The sequence below is a fragment of the Nicotiana attenuata genome, chromosome 3 (genome assembly GCF_001879085.1).
Source record: "Nicotiana attenuata strain UT chromosome 3, NIATTr2, whole genome shotgun sequence".
In the NCBI taxonomy this organism is placed as follows: Eukaryota; Viridiplantae; Streptophyta; class Magnoliopsida; order Solanales; family Solanaceae; genus Nicotiana; species Nicotiana attenuata.
The window spans coordinates 60,358,661-60,379,877 of NC_031991.1; the positions used below are offsets into that span (position 1 = coordinate 60,358,661).

At 37.1% G+C, this 21,217-nt stretch overlaps 2 protein-coding genes across 2 annotated transcripts; both read left to right on the forward strand.

The window, feature by feature from the left end:
• Window positions 4,346–7,634, forward strand: LOC109223876 (plant UBX domain-containing protein 4-like). Its single transcript, XM_019388346.1, has 4 exons — window positions 4,346–4,632; window positions 5,320–5,608; window positions 6,436–6,531; window positions 6,956–7,634. Exons 1-4 carry the CDS (start codon window positions 4,472–4,474, stop codon window positions 7,325–7,327), a joined length of 918 nt encoding a protein of 305 aa, XP_019243891.1. The 5' UTR covers window positions 4,346–4,471; the 3' UTR covers window positions 7,328–7,634.
• On the forward strand, window positions 9,195–17,757 carry LOC109223877 (malonyl-CoA decarboxylase, mitochondrial). The gene is made up of 16 exons (XM_019388347.1): window positions 9,195–9,325; window positions 9,479–9,561; window positions 10,292–10,382; window positions 10,475–10,601; window positions 10,688–10,871; window positions 11,045–11,189; window positions 11,273–11,363; window positions 12,112–12,170; window positions 12,244–12,321; window positions 13,854–13,937; window positions 14,529–14,668; window positions 15,110–15,238; window positions 15,548–15,620; window positions 16,655–16,740; window positions 17,008–17,092; window positions 17,182–17,757. The coding sequence occupies exons 1-16, from the start codon at window positions 9,260–9,262 to the stop codon at window positions 17,200–17,202; spliced, it is 1,542 nt and encodes a 513-aa protein (XP_019243892.1). The 5' UTR covers window positions 9,195–9,259; the 3' UTR covers window positions 17,203–17,757.

The following is a 21,217-nucleotide window of genomic DNA, read 5'->3' on the forward strand; positions in this document are numbered from 1 at the left end:
ATCTAGGGTTATGGGATATCTAACATTCCTATTGTATTCTTCAATTGAATTGACTAACTAATTTATCTAGTTTATTAGTTAACAGGGTTAATATTGCTCATACAAATCTGTCGAATTCTTACTCGCCTATTCAAGATAACCTAACGCCTATATGTCTATGGAATTAGAACTAACAAGAGTGCATTTATAGTTCCTGTAAATCAACCAAGCAAGGCAATTAGGTATATGTCTATCCTAACCGCGAATCCGTTCCCCGATGCCCATGTTCAGGAACTTGCTCTACTCAATCCTATATGCAATCTAGAATTCCCACTTTCGAGTTCAACCCTAGATTCGTAGATAGTATTCAATTGGTGATCAAGCAATCAAATAATTAAGCGCACGATTGAATAAATAAACCAATACAACAAATTAAGAAATCAAAATCAATATCCGAATAACAATAGTCATGAAAGAACCACAACCCTAGAACGTGAAGTTTAGCTCCACATAGACATGGTAGCAAAATCATACAAAGAACCATAAAATTACAAAGTTTGGTGGAAAAAAGATGAAACCCGGCCTCCACGGCAGCTCCTTGCTCTCCCTAGGTTGAATTCCCTTCAAAAAGTGTGTTAGATGACCTAAAAGGGGCGTTTTTGGCCTATATATTGCGTACAAAAGTCGTGGGCCAAAGTTCTCCTATTCCTAGTCCGACTCAGCTTCAGGGATTGGTGCTGGGGTCGATGCTTTGCATCCACCTCGTCCTCCACTTCTCAGCTTCGCATGCTAGGGTGGATGCTTCGCCCAGGTGCGGATACTATGGGCTGACTTCACTGCTAAGGGTGTACCAAGTAACCTTCTTTCCAAGGTTGGATGCGACGCATCCACCCTCTTCTCCTCTACTTGGAGCATCTTTTCTTTATATTTTTGCTCTCCAAACACCCTAAATCTTCACACACAACTCAATTAGTCATAAAACCAATAATTAAACCATGTTGGGTATTTTTAACACCAAATAGCAACAAAAAGCGGTTAACACATGGGTAAAGTAACATCAAAACATATAGAAATATACCCAACATCAGACATGCAGAAGGTAGTCTTCCCATTCTAGTTATTTATTTCTTACTGTTAAGTCTATCTTATTTGTGTCCTTTAACTATTCTTATTTGAATTTATTTTATGTAGGGATTGATTCAGGCAGTCCATAATGTGCTTCCAGACTCAAATCATAGATATTGTGTTAAACACATTGAGGCAAACTGGTACAAAAAATGGAGAACAGATGAGTTCAAGAAGTTGTTATGATGGTGTTCATGGTGCTCATATGAGGAAGACTTCAAGGACCAGTTGAAGAGCATTGGTAAACTGGATAAGGAAGCTGCAGAAGCCTTACTCAAATATCCTCCTCAAGCTTGGTGTAGAGCCTATTTTGACACAGTGTGTAAGAACCAAAGAGTTGACAATAATTTCACAGAATCCGTAAATGCATGGATTTTAGAAGCTAGGCAGAAGCCAGTCATTAACATGCTTGAGGATATAAGGATTAAGCTTATGAACCAGTTGAGGGAGAGAGAAGAATCTGCTAGTTTATGGGCTACATCTTTCGGTCCACATAGCATGAAGTTATACAATGAGTACCTGAAGATAGCTAATAGATATGTTGTTAACTCCAATGGTGAATTTGGATATGAAGTCAGAGAAGAGGGAGATATGCACACTGTCAATATGGCTGTGAAGAGATGCACATTTAGGGGATGGGATCTCACTGGAATTCCATGCCCCCATGCCATAAAAGCAATTCAGTACAAGAAGATGGATCCTTTGAAGGAAATAAATTGGTAGTATAGCAAAGAAGCATACATGCTTACTTATAAACACAAATTGCAGCCAGTCAGGGGTGAAAAACTTTGGAGAGTTGAAGAATCTCAAGCAATGAACCACCCGAGTTAGTCAAGCTGGCTGGGAGGCCTAAAATCAAGAGATCAAGGCAAAAAGATGAAGCAATCAAACGACAAGGTGAGTGGGGAGTTTCTAGGAAGGGAAGAGTTATGACATGCAGCAATTGTGGAGAGACAAAGCATAATGCTAGGGGATGTGACAAGGTAGGAAGTAATTTAGTAATTTCATTTACTCATTAATGGATTTATCTAACATCTCTAACTTGTTTAATAGCCACCCAACAAGGAGAAAAGGCAAAGAATTCTTGATGAAGATGAAGAAGTGGGGCAACATCCACAAGAAGAAATCAACCTTACTGCACCCCAATGTAGTCAAGCAAGTCAAAGCCCAGAGTTTGTTTTCATGCCTACACCAGGTGTCTATAGTGAGACTTCAAGCAGTTCATTTCCTGCTTTTGAGCATCCAGAACTAGAAAATGAACCAGCTATAAGGCCTATGGTTGTGTCAGAAGAAAAAAATAAGGCTTCAACAGAGACAACAACCATCACAACCTTCAGGATCAAGGGTAATTGCATTCAAAGGTGATCATAATGGTTTAAGTGTTCCATCAAATCTTCCTTACTTACCAGGCAGCCTCACATGGAAGAGAAAAGCTGCTATTACTGGAAGATAATTGGAAATGCAAAGTAGGCAAAAAATTGAGAAGTTGGTGCCAAGGAAGAGAAACAAATGATGTGTGGTAGTTGAAGTCTTTTGGGCTTGTAGTTACTGCATTCTGACAGTATAATCAACTGCTATTTTTTTGTTTAATTTGATGGTAAATTGGAGGTCGTATTATGACCAAGGGTCTGTAAGTTTTTGGGGGTCATAATTTTGCATCCAACAGTCCATCAAACTGAAATTTGCTAAGTTAAGCATTATGCAGTTGATTTAAGTATTTGTTTAGTGCTTCTAGGCAGATTTGTTTAGTTACTGTTAAGCAATATGCAGGCAGATTTGTTTAGTTATTGTTAAGCGAAATGCAGATTTTAGTGCTGATGTAAAGCAATATGCAGATTCGTCTCATTTCAGATGTTATGCAGATGCAGATTTGTCTCATTTTAGTGTTTTATTTCAGTGTACTAATATGCAGTCCGATTTGCTGCTAGTCTTATGAGTAAGGATGAAATAGACAGTGTCTCATTTCAATAAGCAGATAACAATTCTAGAATAAAGAACCTGGAAATACCAAGTTTATATTTACCAAGTACATATTTACCAAGTAGAACTAAGTTCACATTTACCAAGTGCAAAAGAAATTAATACACCAAGTTCACTATTTGAAAACAGAACTAAAGAACCTGGAAACACTTCCTAATATCCCATAAACAAGGCACCAAGTTAAGACTTCATATTTAGGACTTGGTACCAATACCAAGTTAAAACAAAACTGAAACACTTCATTGTTTACAGCTTAAGTACCAATACAAAAACTTGAAAAGTTGCACCTCATATATCAACTTCACTTCATTAGCATTGCAGCAACAAATCCTATAAATGTTGCCCATGAAATCATAATGAAGATCTTCATATTTAGGACTTTCTCTTCCAATTTACGAGCTTTGTTCGCTTCCGAATTCTTTAAATCCTTCAAGCGATCCACTCTTTCCTTTAATCTGTCCCTTTCAAGAATAATCGCATCCAACGTCGACTTCATATTGTTGAGTTTAACATTAGCGGCATCCAATTTGTAATTCATATTGTTAATTGTAATGATTGCTCGATCCAGTAACCCATCATCTTGCCATTCCCAATAATCGCACGAGCTTATCTACAACACAAAGCATACAACTTGTAATTATGAACCACTAATACAAGGGAAAATTAAATTATCGAAAAAATCAAATGGAACCAGAATAAAAGAAATAATACATACATCAGGTTTAGGGCACTTAAAGAATCTCCTTCCAGGATTATATGGAGTCGTCGAAGTGAAGTGGTTGGCAATTTCCCCGCAATGGCACCTCCTCTTTGATGAATAACTACTTTCTGACATGAGGAAACTTGCTATGGTGGAAAACCTTCACAACCCCTTCTATGAAGTTAAGAAGAAAGCAAATGGGAGAGAAAGACTTTACAATGGAGCTAAAATAGCGATGGGAATGAACCCTAGGTATTTTCTTTCTGAAGGAGATGGACTAAATTTTACCGATGAGTCTAAGTTTAATGGCTGGGTCGGGCGGGTTTTAATTAAGAGTTGGGGCGGGTCAGTTGGCCCAATAAGAGGATGCCACGTGCTCTTTAAAAATTTGGGAGGGCGCTTTTAACGGGACAGGAATAAATGTGCAATTAATGTACAACGATGGGGATATTTTTGATAAGAAACTCAAACGGGAATAAATAAAACCTATTTATAGTATAAGGGCAAATTAGACCCTTAACGGTTGTTTTAATCAATGGCTGCATCGGGCGCACAAACGTGGATACCCACCAAAGCTCGTCAAAATAAAGATAAAAATAAAAACCGAAAAAACAATAGCTGATTGAAAGGAATCATATACCCGATCCCTCTTCTCTCTCTCTGAATCTTCAGCAGTGCAGAGAAGCAATGTCTTCCCGGGATAGCAAGAAACCCTCTAGGCAGCCGTCGACTGGACGCGCCGCCGCCGGCGGTATCCGAACACTATCTGATCTGAACCGTCCTTCTGGACACGATTCAGACAGCGACTCTGATAATCCCCAAGAATACTACACTGGTGGTGAAAAGAGGCAATCATTTCTCTCAAAACTCTAGCTCTTCTATTTTGTCCTATCCTCTCATTTATTACTCTACTAATTGCTGTTTCATATTCGCAAATTGCTTGTTAGTTGTTACCTAGCTGAGTATTAACTTCTGGATTTTATACATTTCTTGTAATTTACAAGAATTTCAATTGAAAAGTCTTTATTCATCTACTTGATTTGTTATTGCGTGTCAAATTTTGCCGTTTATATGAAACTGATTGCATTTTCTTTGCTAGACTTGGAGGGCCTTTTGCCGCCTTGCTGTGCAATTTTATATTCAGTTTTCGCGTTAGAAGGTGCTTTTGGGAAAATAAATTAAATTTCTAGTTGGAGGTGTTAGTACTAATTATCCAGTTGTTAGAACTGAGCTGGTGATTCCATCGTTTCTATCTGCTTTAAATTGATTTTCCTGATCATTTTGTTATGGGGTGGGGGTGGTATTTAAGCGGAGAAGAGTAGATGGGACGGCACATTAACCAATTCTTTTAAATATTCAAGATACCGAGTATACAGTCATGTTTGTTATCTTGTGTCCATTGACGTTTTCTTTACGTTGTGACTATATTCTGAAAATAATTGATTTGATCAATAAAATTTGAAAGATTACATAGAACTGCTGAATGCCATGAAGCAATCTCTTCCCCTAACTGTGGCTACATTTTTTGTTTGCAGTGGAATGCTTGTTCAAGACCCTTCAAAGCAGAATGATGTGGACTCCATCTTTGATCGAGCTAGGCAAATGGGTGCAATGCAAGGTCCTTTGGAAAGTATCCGTCCTAGTTCAAGCTCAAGAAGCTTTAGTGGAACTGGGAGAACGCTTGCAGGGGAGACAGTACCTGCACCAGCTCCTCAACCTCCTGAGTCCATTGTACATAACATTATCTTCTGGAGAAATGGTTTTACTGTAAATGATGGTCCTTTGAGGAGATTGGATGATCCTGAAAATGCATCTTTTCTGGAGGTAAGTGAGAATGAAAACAAAGCCACGAAAAAGGCCAAAGATTGCCTGACACTGTGGCTGGATCCTTCTAAGTCTAATGCGTAATAGGCCCAACTAAATAGTCCATTTTCTCCGTTATCCTTCCACTGTTGAGAATTATGCATCCATCAATTCATGTTGCCTCTTCGTCCTTTCTCATACATGGATCCTTCATTTGTTTGCATACCCTTGTCGAATAGGTGTGACATGGGTATGGGTGATTTGTGCAGATTCTTCATAATACTCTAAAAATTAGCGAAAAAACTGCTAGTCCCGTATTGGATACTCATGTATACCCGTATCAAATATGTACCTGTAAATAAGCCCATGCAGCATAGCTTTTGTATTCAAACCTCGCATTTGTAGTATATCATGGAGGTTACTACTCTACTTTGTTTGAAGTTTGAAACTTAGCTGGAAAATGGTTATGTTTTAATTTGCCTTATGGTTATCTAATATCTACTTCCAAAGACTTTCCCACTTGTTTCTCTGAGTTCTTCACTGTTCTTTTGTACATTTCTCGTATTTGATGACCAAGTTTCAGTTAGAGATGATTTTAGTTTAACAATGTCATGGTGTGCCTCTTCTCTATCTTCTAGTTTCCATGTTGTTGTTACTTTTTCTACGATTTCTGCGGTGATACTGATTTTGTCTTTTTGTCTCCTCGAGCTGAGGGTCTTTCGGAAACAGCCTCTCTACTCCATCGGGGTAGGGGTAAGGCCTGCGTACACACTACCCTCCCCAGACCCCACTCGTGGGGTTTTACTGGTTTCGTTGTTGTTGAATGTCATGGTGTGCCTCATTTGCAGAGTATTGGGAAGTCCGAATGTCCAAGAGAGCTGGCACCTGCAGATAGTAGGTCCCAAGTGCATTGCAACCTCATAAGAAGGGATGAGAACTTCTCTGTAAGTATTGAATGTTCACCCCTAAATTGCACATTTTCTCTTCTTCTCTTTTCACGCAACAATTATTATAAAGAAATAGAAATAGAGGCAGAAAGATAACAGAGGAAAAAATATGAAGCAAACACAAATATGAGACGTGAGTCTATCATTTAGTGACATTGTACATTATCAGATGTGATTGATTTTCAGACGTGAGAGCAAAACCATCACGAAATATAATTCTGTTTTCTGCTTTCTCCTAGAAATGGTACTTGTAAATGCCATCACCTTTTATCCTCTATGAGCACCCTTTAACTATCACCCTTTAACTCCCAAACTCAACTCCTCTCGTTTTCTGTATAGGAGCTCAATAATTGTCTATAAACATGTCCTACATCAGTTGAAGTAAAGCTTACATTTTTTCGCTTCCTCCATGCACTTGCAGGAACCAGAGAAACCTCAAGTTCCATTTCAAGGAGTGGGAAGAACACTCGGCAGCAGCTCAACTGCAGCAACTTCGGAGCTATCTGCCTCTGCCCCGATCAACACCCAAACACCTTCTACGTTCCTTGTGGATGAATCATTGCCATCAACCTCACTTCAACTTAGACTTGCTGATGGAACCCGCATAGTTGCACCCTTCAATTACCATCATACAGTTGGTGATATTCGTGCCTTCATCGGTGCTTCAAGGCCCAGTGCCACAGGGGATTACCAACTACAGGCAGTTGGTTTTCCTCCTAAAATCCTTAGTGATCCAAGCCAAACAATTGAGCAAGCAGGCTTGGCCAATTCAGTTGTTATTCAGAAGTTGTGATCACCTCACAGAAAACTGTCATTGTCATTTGCTACTCACATACTGGTTGCAAAACCTTTTTCCATTTTTCTTTGGATAAACATAGACCTCTACTATATCTTAGTTAAGCTAGGGAAAATATACTTGTATTGTGATAGTTGCTGATTTTGTATCTTTTAGATCCAACTTTCACAAGAAAGTGGGATAGTTTTAAGATGTCACATATATGTACTTTATACACTGTGCCTATGTTGCTCTCTTCGTCTTGTCTAAAGACAGCTGCTTTTTTGGAAATGAATCAAAATGGTTTTTGTGCGGTTTATAGTAATCATGAGCTTTAACAGGTCACAAAGTGATTTATTGGTGAGTTGATTGAGACAAATGGTGCAGGCTGGGTTTGAATTCCAGTAAAATGGTACTTGCTTGGGTCCCTGGTAAAGATGTTGGTAGAGTATGAGGATCAGCTTCTTCAACTTTAATGGTGTCTGTGAGGTGACGAAGAGATATAGGTGGGCCTGAATGGAGATTCAGTCTTATCTGTTTTTATTCTTCTTCATCTTCTTTTTCAGTTCTTACTTCTTACGCGATTGTTCTACTTCCTCCTCTGGCCCTCAAAGATGATATTTTTGCACATTCGCCAGTTGGCAAAAGCAATAGCTACAACCTCTTAACAATATCAACTTTGGGTTTCATTTATGGGAACGATGTTCAAATGAATACCTAAAGTTATTTTGAATGGTAATAGAAGTTTAGGAAATTTTCCAAGTACTCTAGGATATTGTTCTGAAGTTTCACTCACAATCCTGGAGTTTTACTTACAGAAGTTTGAAATTCATGATACATTGGAGTTTGACTTCCAACAGTGCAACTCATATAAGTTTAAAACTCACTGTCTTGGTGTTTCACTTGCAAAAGTTCAAACTCCAAAGAAAATTTCTAAAGTTCCCGTGGCCGTGGCTATGTTTCAACTATTTGCCCATTTTTAAGCTCTAGCTACTATTTTTCAACTACTTTGTATGCGCTGGTTTTATTCCAATTAATACCGCCTAAAAGTGGCAATCTAGTAATCATTTTTACCGGGGAAAATTCAAAAATAGATAGATTTACAAGTGGTCATTCAAAAATAGCCACAGTTTTAAAAGTACTCGAAATTTAGCACTTTTCATGTAAAGATAAATTTGAACGAAAACACTGTTCAAAATTCGAAAAAATACTCCAGTATAATATAGCGGTTCAGCATAATATACTGGAGATATATTATACGGGAACTTTTCGCGTGTTGGAGTTCCAGCATAATATGCTGGAAGTTCATACACAGGTGCACCGATCTCCAGTATATTATGCTGGAACTTTCCATGTTGCAGCAAAATAATGGCTATTTTTCAATGACTTTGCAAAAACGGGCTATTTTTGAATGACTAGTCCGAAAACTGGCTAGCCCGTGCTATTTTTACTTTTTACCGCTTCAATTTATGAATTGGGCCACTCATGATTTCCTCAGTAAAGGCAGTAATGTAGCGGATGAATGATAGAAATATTCGTGCCACTATTGATTTTTTGACCCCGCTTATCCCGTGATAAGTGTTAATAAGTGTTACTCTCACTTTCCCTATGGTCACCACTTTTGAGCTTAAAAGTTTGCTCATAAGTCAAGTGGAAAAAATTCAAGATTGACCATTTTCAAGGTCATTTGTTGTAATGTAGCCGAGCTCAATTGAGCCTGAGAGCATTTTCAACTTTCGATTGGCTAACAGATTTGGGCTTATCCATTTTGTAGCTTGCTAAAGCAAACTGGACTACGCAGTGATCCGCCAATTCGGGCCCATGACTCTGAAAACGCCGCCGTTTAGGCGTTGCCGTGAATTTCTTTCGGTTACTACCAAGAAAATTCGTAGTACGAATCAAACAGACAGAAACCAAATATGATTTGTATATGTCAACTGAAAAAGTAGAATGATGAACATGAAAGGTCTGGCCATTCTTATGCGTACCAAAATGCGACCTCTTTCACCTCTCGCTGTAAGCTTTACTTCACTCTCCTCCATTTTTATCACACAATTTTCACGAATTAGTTCCTGCTTTTTTCCTTCCTAATTGGATTTTATTCAATTCATCATTTTATGGTGTTTTTATTTTATTTAATCTTTTTCTTTGGTATTGAATATAAAACAGAGCAAATTGAATCAAATGCAAGTCTCTCAACCGGAAGGTGATAAAGTTTCTTCTTCTCCGGATGCTTCACTTCTTCCAGAAAGGTCTTTAATACGTTATCTGTTTGTATCTCTGTATTTTACTCAACTTTCAAACCCCCCCCCCCCCCCCCCCCCCACAAACCCCAAAAAAAAAAGAGAGAAATTTATCCAGTATAAAACAATCTTGATTGTCTATATGATAAGCACCTATTTCATCTCTATGTTTTTTCGGAGTCCTTTGGTCAAGCATTGTTTGTTAATGTCAGGATCAAGCTTTTCTTTTAAAAAGTTAATGATTTAAGTTCTACATTGAAGGCATTTTGCCTTATCAGTATATAACAGGTTACATAACTTCTTTTTTGGGAAATCTCCCTTTGTCCCATTTATGTGACGGTGTTTGACTACAGTTGGAGTTTAAGAAAGAAAGAGAGACTTTTGAAACTTAAGGTCTAAAACAAGCCAGCATTTGTGTGGCTGTGAATCATCTTATCAAGGGTAAAATAGGAAGTTTAAAGTTAAGTTCTTTCTAAATATAGAAATGTGTCATTCTTTTTGAGATAAATTAAAAAGGAAAGTGTGACACATAAAATGGGTACCGAGGGAGTAAGAGTTTCCTGTAGTTGGTATTAAGTGTCCGAATAGTAAAAATGTCAATGTAAATTAAACCCATCAAATTTATGGTCGGAATAGTTAGAATATTTTTCTCACAGATGTAAAAAAGGAAAAAGGAAGACTTGTAACTTATTATCGTCAATGGTGCTGCGGGAATTACTTATAATGGTTCAACTTTCAGAGAGTTCACCCAAGTACGGGAGTCAATGCACTCAGCCATGTCGACGAAGAAGACAGAAATTGTAGACGTTGCTCTAGATGACTTCTCAGAGGTGAACTTCCACCACAGCACGAAATAATCAGTTATTTCTGCTGATACTTTGTTAGTTGTCAAGTTAGTAATTGTTGAATGTTAACTTTGCAGGGATACTTTTTCCTTTCCCCGGAAAATCGTCATAAGATACTTCTTTCACTAGCCAAAGAGTACGATCTCAATCGGACCCAAGTTCGCGAGTTAATGAAGCAGCATCTTGATCTTCAGCTCCCAAGCGGTGGGTCTTGTTTTCATTCTTATGAGTGTGTCTTATTCGTTACTTTTATTTTGTTAGTTGGGTTTAGAAGTTTAGAGCTTTGACAGATAAGGCTGAAGATAGTAGTGATCATGAAGAGGAAGGATCTTTATCTGCTTTCTACCGTATTGAGCGGAATTTGAGGCAGACTCTCAAGCCTATGTATGAAGTTCTTTTCGAGCGGCTCAATACACATCCTGGGGGATTGAAGTTCCTGTCTGATATTCGAGCTGATATTCTTCGTATTCTCGAGTAAGTTTATGTCCCAATGAAGTGATTTGTCTTTGCTTTATTTGTGCAAACACTGTCTTAATTATAAGATCAGTGAAAATCTATAGATTCATTGGAAATTTGTTTTTAATTTTCTGTAATACTTATACCTATGAAACAGGGACTTCATAGATGGTTATTCAATGAATTTGCAGAGACGTAAATATAGCATCTCTGCGAGCATTAGACTCCCACTTAAAGGATAAACTGATTACATGGCTCAGTCCTGCTAATTTGGAGCTTCACAATATTACATGGGATGATCCTGCGTCTTTGTTGGAAAAAATTGTTGCATATGAGGTACCTTTTTTTTTTCTTCCTACTTTGCCTTCATGTATTATATTCTGACATTACATTTTTGTACAAATTTTTCTTCTGCTTAGGCTGTGCATCCAATTAGCAATCTTATAGATCTGAAAAGAAGGCTGGGAATAGGTCGCCGCTGCTTCGGGTACTTCCATCCAGCAATACCTGGTTAGCAATCCCTTTCTTGGCTAAGGAGTTGAACTCTACTCACATTTCTGTTTACGTTCACATTGTTTGTGACTAAAAATCTCATTCAGTAGTCTATGAGGAAATTTTTCTTCTTCCTGGTAAACAAAGTTTTCAAGGTTGTTTCCCCTGTGTTTCATAATTGGAATGACGCTTTATGAGAGTGAACATGCTGCAATTACTATATCAAGGCTTTGGATCCTCTCTTAAGAGAATATTTAGCATATGATCTTGTTGTTGGTCGTGCTGATCAAAATTAAGCAGGTGGAGATTTATGCATCACTTTCTAAAGCAGAGCATAGGAGGTGCACATTTTCTAGAACCTGAAGTGTAGATTTTGTAGTATCTAAAATTGGGAGAGTTGGACTTAAGGCGGTCTGTTGAATGTTTATATGGCAACCTGTCCTTCTTAGTACTCAAAAGTGCGGACGAATTTTACTTATGCAGTATAAGATACATACAGCAAATCGACTTTCTTATAAAAGTAAGACTAGCATCAGGAAGGCTTTGATGATTAGATCCAGAAGCACTAGAATGTTTGTCTTAGTTCGAGAAATTACTGGAGTTTTGTCTTCATATAGGGTTCACCAATTCTCATGGCTTGGCTGGAATGAAGCATTGCTTAAATCAGATCTCGTCATAATTATCTATCCTTGCTAACATAGCACCTTGTTACTTCTCATTCTGCTAATTAACCGTATCAAGCCTAATGTTTGATTCTTTTTTTCAGGTGAACCACTTATTTTTATTGAGGTTGCACTTATGAAGGATGTGGCGGCGACCATACAGGTGAAACTCTCGAATTACTCTAGTTTAACTTTGTCACTGCTCACTGCCATTAACAACTCTCTAATCATTGCAGGAGGTCTTGTGGGACTATCCTCCAATTTCTGAACATGAGGCTTCTTGTGCAATTTTTTACTCTATTTCATCAACTCAGGTATGCTGACATCTTTCTTAGGTTTGAAGAGCTCTATATTTCTCTAAGTTGCTCGGGCTCTTCACTTTCGGTGCTGCACCCATGTCGACACGACGTGGGTGTGGGATCTGTGCCTGAGGTCAACCGATTTTGGGTACTTTGACCAAATTGATGGAGAAATTCGGGGCAAATACAATGATTTCTAAAATCAAAACAAAGGCTAGGTGAAATTGAAGAAAATGGAATACTTTGTATATAGAAATTTCTATGTCTATCCTTTCCTTTATCTCCTTCTCAGATTCTCCTCTAAATTAATATTATTTCCTTCTCGGAGTACCTTGTAAGTTTCTCATATAATGTCTCATAATTTAGACATATTCTTATAAATCTATTTTTAGATATTTGAATTATTTTTAGCTGATACCTCACACCCGTATCCATACCTGGATCCGCCCCCCGAATCTTAAAATTTAGATCATGAAGGATCCGAACTCTAGATCCGCACCTGTATCGGACCCCGCCCCGTGTGTGAGAAACTTAGATATTTCTAAGGTTGCATTTGGATTAGAAAATGGTCGAGTTTTTGATTTGATTTTTGTCCGTTTGGTTTGATTAGCATTTGTGTTTGTTATTCAGGATAAAGTTCCCCGTAAAGCCCTTAGACATTTTCCAAGGTTTCTATATGGATGAAAGCAAATAGATTAAACCTGATTACACATATGCTGCCGAACTAATAATTCTTTTCTGTTGAAGGAAGAAAATTCTGGGTGGCAGAAAAAGAAAGAACAAAGGTTAAAGTGCAATTCTAAATCTTTTGGTCACTTTCTAGATGCAGGGCCCGTATTCAGCCCAAAAGTACCATTGGAAGTTTTTTTGGTTATCCACCTGTTTTTGGAAGCCAACTCCTGCTTTGTTTCTGAAAACAACTTGTTTCCAAAGTTGGTTAGCTATTTATGCAAACTATAAATGTTGACTTTTAAATGATGCAAGACCAGAAAATATGCAACTTACTTTTTCTTAGCAAGCAAAACTAGAATTTGTTGTCGTCACCAAGGGAACTGATACATGCAACCTTTCGCACCTCTCACTGCTGGGATGGGGAAAGTGGTTTCCTCCTTTTAGAAAGATATAGACATGTAGTTCCCTATTTATCCGGAAAATGAGAAGCATACAGTTCTTCAGTTCTGGTCTTTGAGTCAGAAAATTGTCTTTTTCTTTAGGCAGCATAATCAAATATATGATGCTCACTGGAAGAGGAAAAGGAAGTATAAGAATTCTACTTTAACTGTTAAATGCAATTTCTACACACATCTGACTGAAATCTTCAGGAGAGCATCCTCTCTTTCATTTGCACTTGAGGAAGAAAACCTTGCCTTCAATCTACTCTTGGCACTTCGATTATTTCTACATTCTTTGTTCACTGAGAAAAATAAATAATGATTTAAACTGATTTAGTATTGGAATGCCCAATTTCCTATTTTCTTCTTCCTCATATTCTTGCTATTGTGTTGATCCTTCGTCTAAGAGAGTATTTTATTCTTTTCAACATGCAGCCTGGCTTATCAGGAGTCAACCTGGGGAAGTTTCTTATTAAACGTGTGGTTGATGTGGTGAAAAAAGATATGCCCAATATCTCTGTAAGTTATGGTATTTTCATCAAATGCTCTGGGTTTTTGCGCGACTACCATGTAAACTTCCACTGTGAGTTGGAGTTAAAATGTTGAGAAGCGGATGTGTTTGTAGAACTCTTTAAATTACTTCTACCACTTCTGTCTTCTTGAGGTGCAAGTTCCAAACCCTGCATAGGGAATAGAATTTTAGTGGAATTGCTAATTTAGAGAAGAAAGATAATTTAGCTGTGAAGAATTTGTTATGTATTAATCACAATTAATTTCATATTAAGGGATTGTCTGCTACTAGTACTTTCAATGAAATATTCTGCAGATATGTCTTGGATGAACTGCTTGTTTCTCCTAGGAAGCTTTTGTTTATAAACCAGACACTCAAATCTTTACTTCTGGCATCTTTAATGGTGTTTAACTTGTCCTACTTGAACAAGATCCAGCCCTCAACTTCCACAGCACTTCAGTCTATAACTTTAAATGTTAAATTTATCTGGATGAATTTGTGGTGTTTTCAGGTTTCATAATCAAACTTTTAGTTCTTTGATGAACCATATCTCACATGTAAGGTTTCCTGTGAAAATGATATACAGAACTGGTCTGCAGGTATTCGCTACTCTTAGTCCTATCCCTGGTTACAGGCAATGGCTCTTATCAAAGTTGGCTTCATCAGAGATGTCTGGTTCAGCCTTCAAAGAAAATTTGCTTAGACCGGAAGAAGAAAAAGCACTTATGGATGCATCAGGGTAAGCGTGTGTTTTATAGCATTTTCTGGCTTGAGAATGTAGAGAGGATATATTAATTTTGACTCTGGGAACCAACGGCATGGGATTTATCGCTCTCCTATTTAGTAAAATGTTGCTTGAATTTTCGGGAATGTGTTCTACCCTGTTTCATGGGTAACTGTCACCGTGGTGTACGATGGCAATGATTGGACCATGCAAACTCCGTTCCAGGATAATTCATTCATAAAATTAGGTGGAGCATATTACTATTGCATGTTTTTCTTCAGACAGAGAACAAATATATAAAGGATTAACTTCATATCTAGTAGATACTTCATTCTAAAATATAGCAAACTTTCTTCAAATTGAACACATTTGTGCTTTTGTTGTTCCCTGAGATTGTTGTTGTAACTTACCAAGTAACAATTTTCTGTCCTCCTAACGATCTATCTTTTCTTGCAGAGGTTCTAATACGGGAAGCAGTGGTACTGAAGTAATGTGGAATTTAGTGACATCAAAGAACCATGAGTGGACCAATTCGCCTAATCTGGTATCTGCATTGAGAACCCCTATGATGCGACTTTGTGCCAGGTATGCTAAAGCTAAATATTGGAAGCTTTAGAAATCCTCCATTTATACATGAGTTGTCTTCCTTTCTTGTTGGGTTTCCTGGTGGTGATATTAAGGGCAATGTGATTGTAAAAACTTGCACCTTTAAACAAGATGTTTCTTTTATGTCAAGATTATCTGCTTCACAGTGATTAAAAGCCTGTTGTTGCATTTATAGCTGTACAGCTGTATAGTGTGAAGTTGACATGCATTTAATCATGTGAAAGTTTACAGTATTGAGATAATATCATAAATTGAGTTGCCGTATCGTTATTTCTTTGATTGGAACAGGTACCTATTGAAAGAAAAGAAGAGAGGAAAAGCTCTAGATTCGGTTGCAAATTTCCACTTACAAAATGGAGCGGTATGCCAAGCGGTCCATGTTCTGTAAATTCACTTTCTACTTTGGTTTCTTCTATGTGAATAAAATTTTTAGGTGCTTGAATAAAAAAAAGGAACCACTTTTTGGTTAATATTGAAGTAAAGAACCAACAAGAGAGAAGACTTTTAACTACTCTCCAAAGGATAAACAAATGGATTTTGCTTATTCCTCTCTAAACTACTGCTGGGAAGGGTCAGTGACTTCTCTCACATGATTTTCATTGTTACAGTTATCAGAATCCCTCTCTGATTATGTAGTAGGATAGAGGACTAATTTATAAATACTTTCTGAATTTCAAAAACTTCCTCGACATTCAGCTTTTCCGAGATCCCAAGAACCTATTTTCACCTGAACATTCGTGAAAAGAATATTTCCATGTACAGAATGTGTATGCTTGGGACGTCGGGACAAAAGCTAAATGAAATGCGCTAATAAGTAATACCTACACTCATTTTAGGGTTTGATCTGCCAAGTTGAAGCTTTAATAGACCAAACACAATAACATTTGGCTGCATGCAATCTTGAGGTGTTTTGCGAGCATACGAACTGAAACAGTGAAACCTAATTATGAGAAGAGAGAAACATCCGCTGGGCATTACTTTGTTGGATTATTAGAACTTGTTGAGTACGTCGAATTCTATGTCTAGTATAAGTATTGCTGATAACCAGATGTGTACTCAAGTTAGTATCAGGAATTAGCTAGTGGTCACAAAACCAAATCTGTGCAAACTGACTTCTTTTCCATTCAAATCCTATAATAGGATTAAGATTCGATATGTTGTTCCTTTTTAGAAGATTGTATGCACATTTTTGTTTAAAATGCTTCTATTTTTCTTTTCCTATATATCATTGGATAATCATCCTGCTCTGTTGAAGTGGATGTTACTATATATGCATGAGATGTGGATCTATTCTTTTTCCCTTTTTGTGCATGGAGTGAGAAAAGCTCAGCAGAGTCCCTCTGCATTAGTATTCTCAGTATTCCCCCCTTCTATAACTTAGAATATCAATTTTAGATGATTGGAAGGCTAAACTGGATGGCTGATCGGTCACAAAAGGGCCTTAGTCAAAGTGGAGGCATAATGGTAAATTATATCTACAGGTATTATGTTGCCCTGAACAATCTTTTTCTTTCAATTCTGCAGTCTGTGGTTTGTGATGTTAAAATACAGTCTGTGTTTAGACACCTGATTATCAATCTTTGAGTGTATTATTTTTGTTATTCCATCTTGAAGCATTTTCCTGAATACAGATTAACAATAAAGATACAACTATTCTTTGAACAATGACTTACTGAAACTGTACTGGTTTATGATTGAAACCTGAAATAAATATAGGTAATTAAGATATTGATACAAAAGCATTTCAGGTTGGACAACATTGAAGATACTGCTCAGTCATATCTGAATGAAGGGCACATCGAAGCTTCTTCTGATTTCAGAAGCTACATTGAGGTATGTTAGTTCCCTAAAGCTGCTACTGAGATGTAGAAGTCAGATAGATAGCTCTCTCTCTCCAACACGAGGCTATTTTTCTGCCACAGGATGAATTGAAGGAGGAGTAAGTCAGAAGGATTAGGAGAAAATCTTGTCACTGTAAGTATAATATGAAAGATTTATACAGGTTTTAAATGTCCGATTGCGGATTCAATTGTTCTATATAAATGGTACTCTGTAGTATGTATCAGTTAGTTAAAACTATTAGTGGTTAATAGTCCTCTTAACCCTTTCCTAGAAAGGTGGCCTAGTGCCCTTTTTTCTTCTGGAGGGACAGGTGTTTTGTGCTTGATTAGAAAGTGTAATCTTGGGCAAAAAAACACTATGTGATTTCTTCCCACTTGCCTAAGTCTTCGTCGGTAGAGTTACCCGGTGCATGTACTGGTAGGAGGTGGCAGGTCCCCGATGGAATAATTGAGGTTTACGCAAGCTGGCACGGATACCACCATCTGTAAAAAGAAAGTGTTATCCTAGATGGTCACTACTCGCTATTATCTGTTACTTCCGATGTGTCATCTTATGCTTTGTTCTGTAAAACATGAAACTCCAACTGTGTCATTATTTGTTGCTATAGGATTGCTCATCCGGTCAGCAATATCTTGTTTATCAGCTGGCTTTCTTCCCGATGGTTGTGATATTTTGTTTTCTTTTGAGCAGTTATCTTAATTTTCACTCTCAAATTTATAGTCTTTCCTTGTGATTGAAAAGAGAGCAGATTATCTTGTCAAACCTGGGGATCTCAATCCAGTGATGCATTTGGAAATGTTATGGAGAACAGCTAATCATAATGAAAGAAGTAATATTGAAAACACAGTATTCTCTAATATATACTGCGACACATGGTCATTTTAATTTTTGATTTTTGTAGGAAGAAGTAAACATACAAGTCTATATTTTGCGGATCCAAAAAAAATAAAGGCGGAATACATCTGGAGACACTTAAAGTTGGCACCATTTTTCATTTAGACACCTAAAATGAAGGCTGTTCCTATTGAGCACTTATACTACACTAAACTTGTTCCAATTAGGCACTTTTTTGACAATTAGCCAAACTTACAAGTGTGTGCAATACACTTGCGGGTGACGTGGCGAATGACAAATAAAAAAAGGATATATATCATTTTGAGTTAAAAAAAAAAGAAAAAACTATTTTAAAATCTATTTAGTAAACAAAATAAAATAACATTCTCAAAAAGAAAAAAAAAAACTTAATTTATACCCAATCAGAAAATGACACATCATTAACTAAAGAAAAGACAAAAAAAAAAAGGACACATTGGTGTTCTTAAAATCATTGTTCTTGGTGTTCTTCACTATCTTCATGTCTATTCTTGTTCCAACCACGATTTTTATCCAAAATTTCAAGAGAAACTCCTCCAAATTTGTTATAACTTCAACTAAAGATTCCCTACCAAGACTCGAAGACAACCCCAATATTAATTTCTCAATTTTTCATCAAATCAAGTAACCATTTTAAACCTTCAAGCTTTATAAAGACCCCATTAATGATGTTTCGATTTATTTTTTTTAAACCATGAAAATTATAACATCCGATTTCTTTGATGGGTGAAAACCATTTAGTACTGCAAAATTCTGAGCAATAATTCTTACTAAGACAAAGCCCTTGGATATTCAAAAACTTGATGAAAAATCAACAAACGAGAACTGTTAACTACTTAGCAACCATTTATCGGCGCAGTTCACCGTCGCCGCCACCGGCAGACCCAGGGCAGCAGAGAATTTGGTGGTGAGGAGGGGAGAGCTTGGCGGCGGCTGGTTGTTTGGAGAAGGATTGGTTCAAACTTTCGAGCTAAACCAACGGTGGAGGCACAACAATGGTGAAAGTGGAGGAGGCAATGGTGGAAATGGTAGTGAACATAAAGAAGAAGAAGAAGAAGGAAATAAAAAAGACAAAATAAAAATGTTTTATGGGCTCTTCACGCGCCTATATTGGGTGAAACTCACTCTATGTGCCAACTCAGCAAGAAGTGCCTAATTGGAACGAAGTTGATGTAATGTACGTGCTCATTAGGAACACCCCTGAGTTCAGGTATCTAAATGAAAAATTGTGCCAACTTTAAGTGTCTCCGTATGTATTCAGCCAAAAAAAAAAGTTTGACAGCTTATTCTAATGGGATAATACATACTCCATTTGTTCCATTTAATGTGGCCGCATTTAAATGGGCAAGAGTTAAGAAAAATTATGGGTGTCCAACGGGACGGTCCGACTCGGTCCTGCCCGCCCCGTTAGAGTTTAGGGGGACAGAGGATGGGGGTAAAGGGACGAAACCGTCCCGGTCCTGCCCGCCCCGTTAGAGTTTAGGGGGACAAGGGATGGGGGTAAAGGGACGAGGGACAGGACCCCGTTGGTCCCAGCAGCCCGGTCCGGCTAAATCTCCAAAAACAGTAGTTGGCAACCGCCAAAAACGGCTATATTTGGCCCTAACCCCCCACAACACACTTATCCCCCTCAAGTTTTTATTTTAACCCTCAACTTTGTTAAATTATATTTTGGCCCTAATTTTAACTATAAATACCTTCATCCTTCTTCAAAATTTTTCACAATTCTCTAATTACCCCTCCCCCCCCCCCCCCCCTCTATATATAATTTTACACATATATCAATCATTTTATCTTCATCATTCTCTTTATTTCCCATAATAATTTAAGTTTCAAGTATTTGGGCAAATATTCAGAGCAAGTTTTAAGTTTCAAATTAATTCGTCAAGTATTTGGAGCAAGAATTTAGGCAAATTCTTCAAGTTTTAATATTTAATTACGGTGAAGTCGTTTCATCTCTTAATTTTCGTATTTAATTCTCGTATTTAAATTATGGCGGATAAAAACGTATTTGGCATATGCCAACCATTTAAAAAAAAAAAAAAATATCAAAGGTGCTAGTTCTAGTAGTAATTTTAATTCTCTTCCTAAAACTGAAATTTCCTTAGCCGACCCCTCGACTTTTATGATATTAATTCGGAGGAGCTACTAGAGCGTGAAACTTTAGAAAGACAATTTGGTAATGATTTTGGTTTTAATAAGGAAGAAGAAAATGAAGAAGATGAATTAAATGGAATACCCAACAGTCAAGTATCAGAAGCTCTAACTCAGATTCAATTCCTGTTTGGAGCTTTATCGCCCCCACACCCCCTATATCTCCTATTAAGGGTAAGGTTAAGGTAACATGTCAGAGAATATCACTTTTATGAAATTCTTTTGATTTCAATAAAGAAACCTTAGTTGCTGCTTGTAAAAAATATAATTCATCATTTACACATAGACCGGTGAAAAATCAGGTGGACCGAGAGTTCAAAGAAACACTTAAAACCAAACATAAAATTTTATGGATACATGTTCAAATAGATACCGAAAAAATACTGGATCCTAGATTTAGTTCTTGCGCTCTTACTGGATCTGGCGGGGTTCTAATTATATCCAACAATACTTTAACCCAAGTATTGGTGGTATACAACGTCCCTATAACAATTATAGAGATCGCGAAAATATAGCAAAATTGTCGCTATATGTAGCTTACCTTTTACTTTCATTCTCATCCTGCTGTTGTGCATTATGTACAAGATTCGCATAATCCTGCTTTTTAAGGTTTCCTTAAAACCACATTTAGAAATGATGTGCTTAAATTTTAAAATGACGATCTTCAGTATATACGTTATGTATTTTACCACTTCGATTGTAAAGTGTCTATCACTTCTGATATAGGCCTTAGTCTTAATGGCAATAATTATTTAACTGTTATATGTCATTGGATTGATCATAACTGAAAATGCAAAAATGTATTATTGGTTATAAATTTGTTGATTCAAAATACATTAAAGCATATATGGCATCTACTGTTCTTAAAATTGTTCAATTTTATAATCAATTTGACAGTTTTAACTTTCACATTAGATATTGTTTCTCCTAACACCACTACATCAAATAGCTTAAAAGTCAGAATTTGCTCACTTATGGACTCAATTTTCCATGTTAGATGTGCATGCCATATTTTAATTTGGTTGTAGAATATGGTATTGATTTATTTTTTAATTCTTGTGCTAAAACACAATATGCTTGTTCCTATAT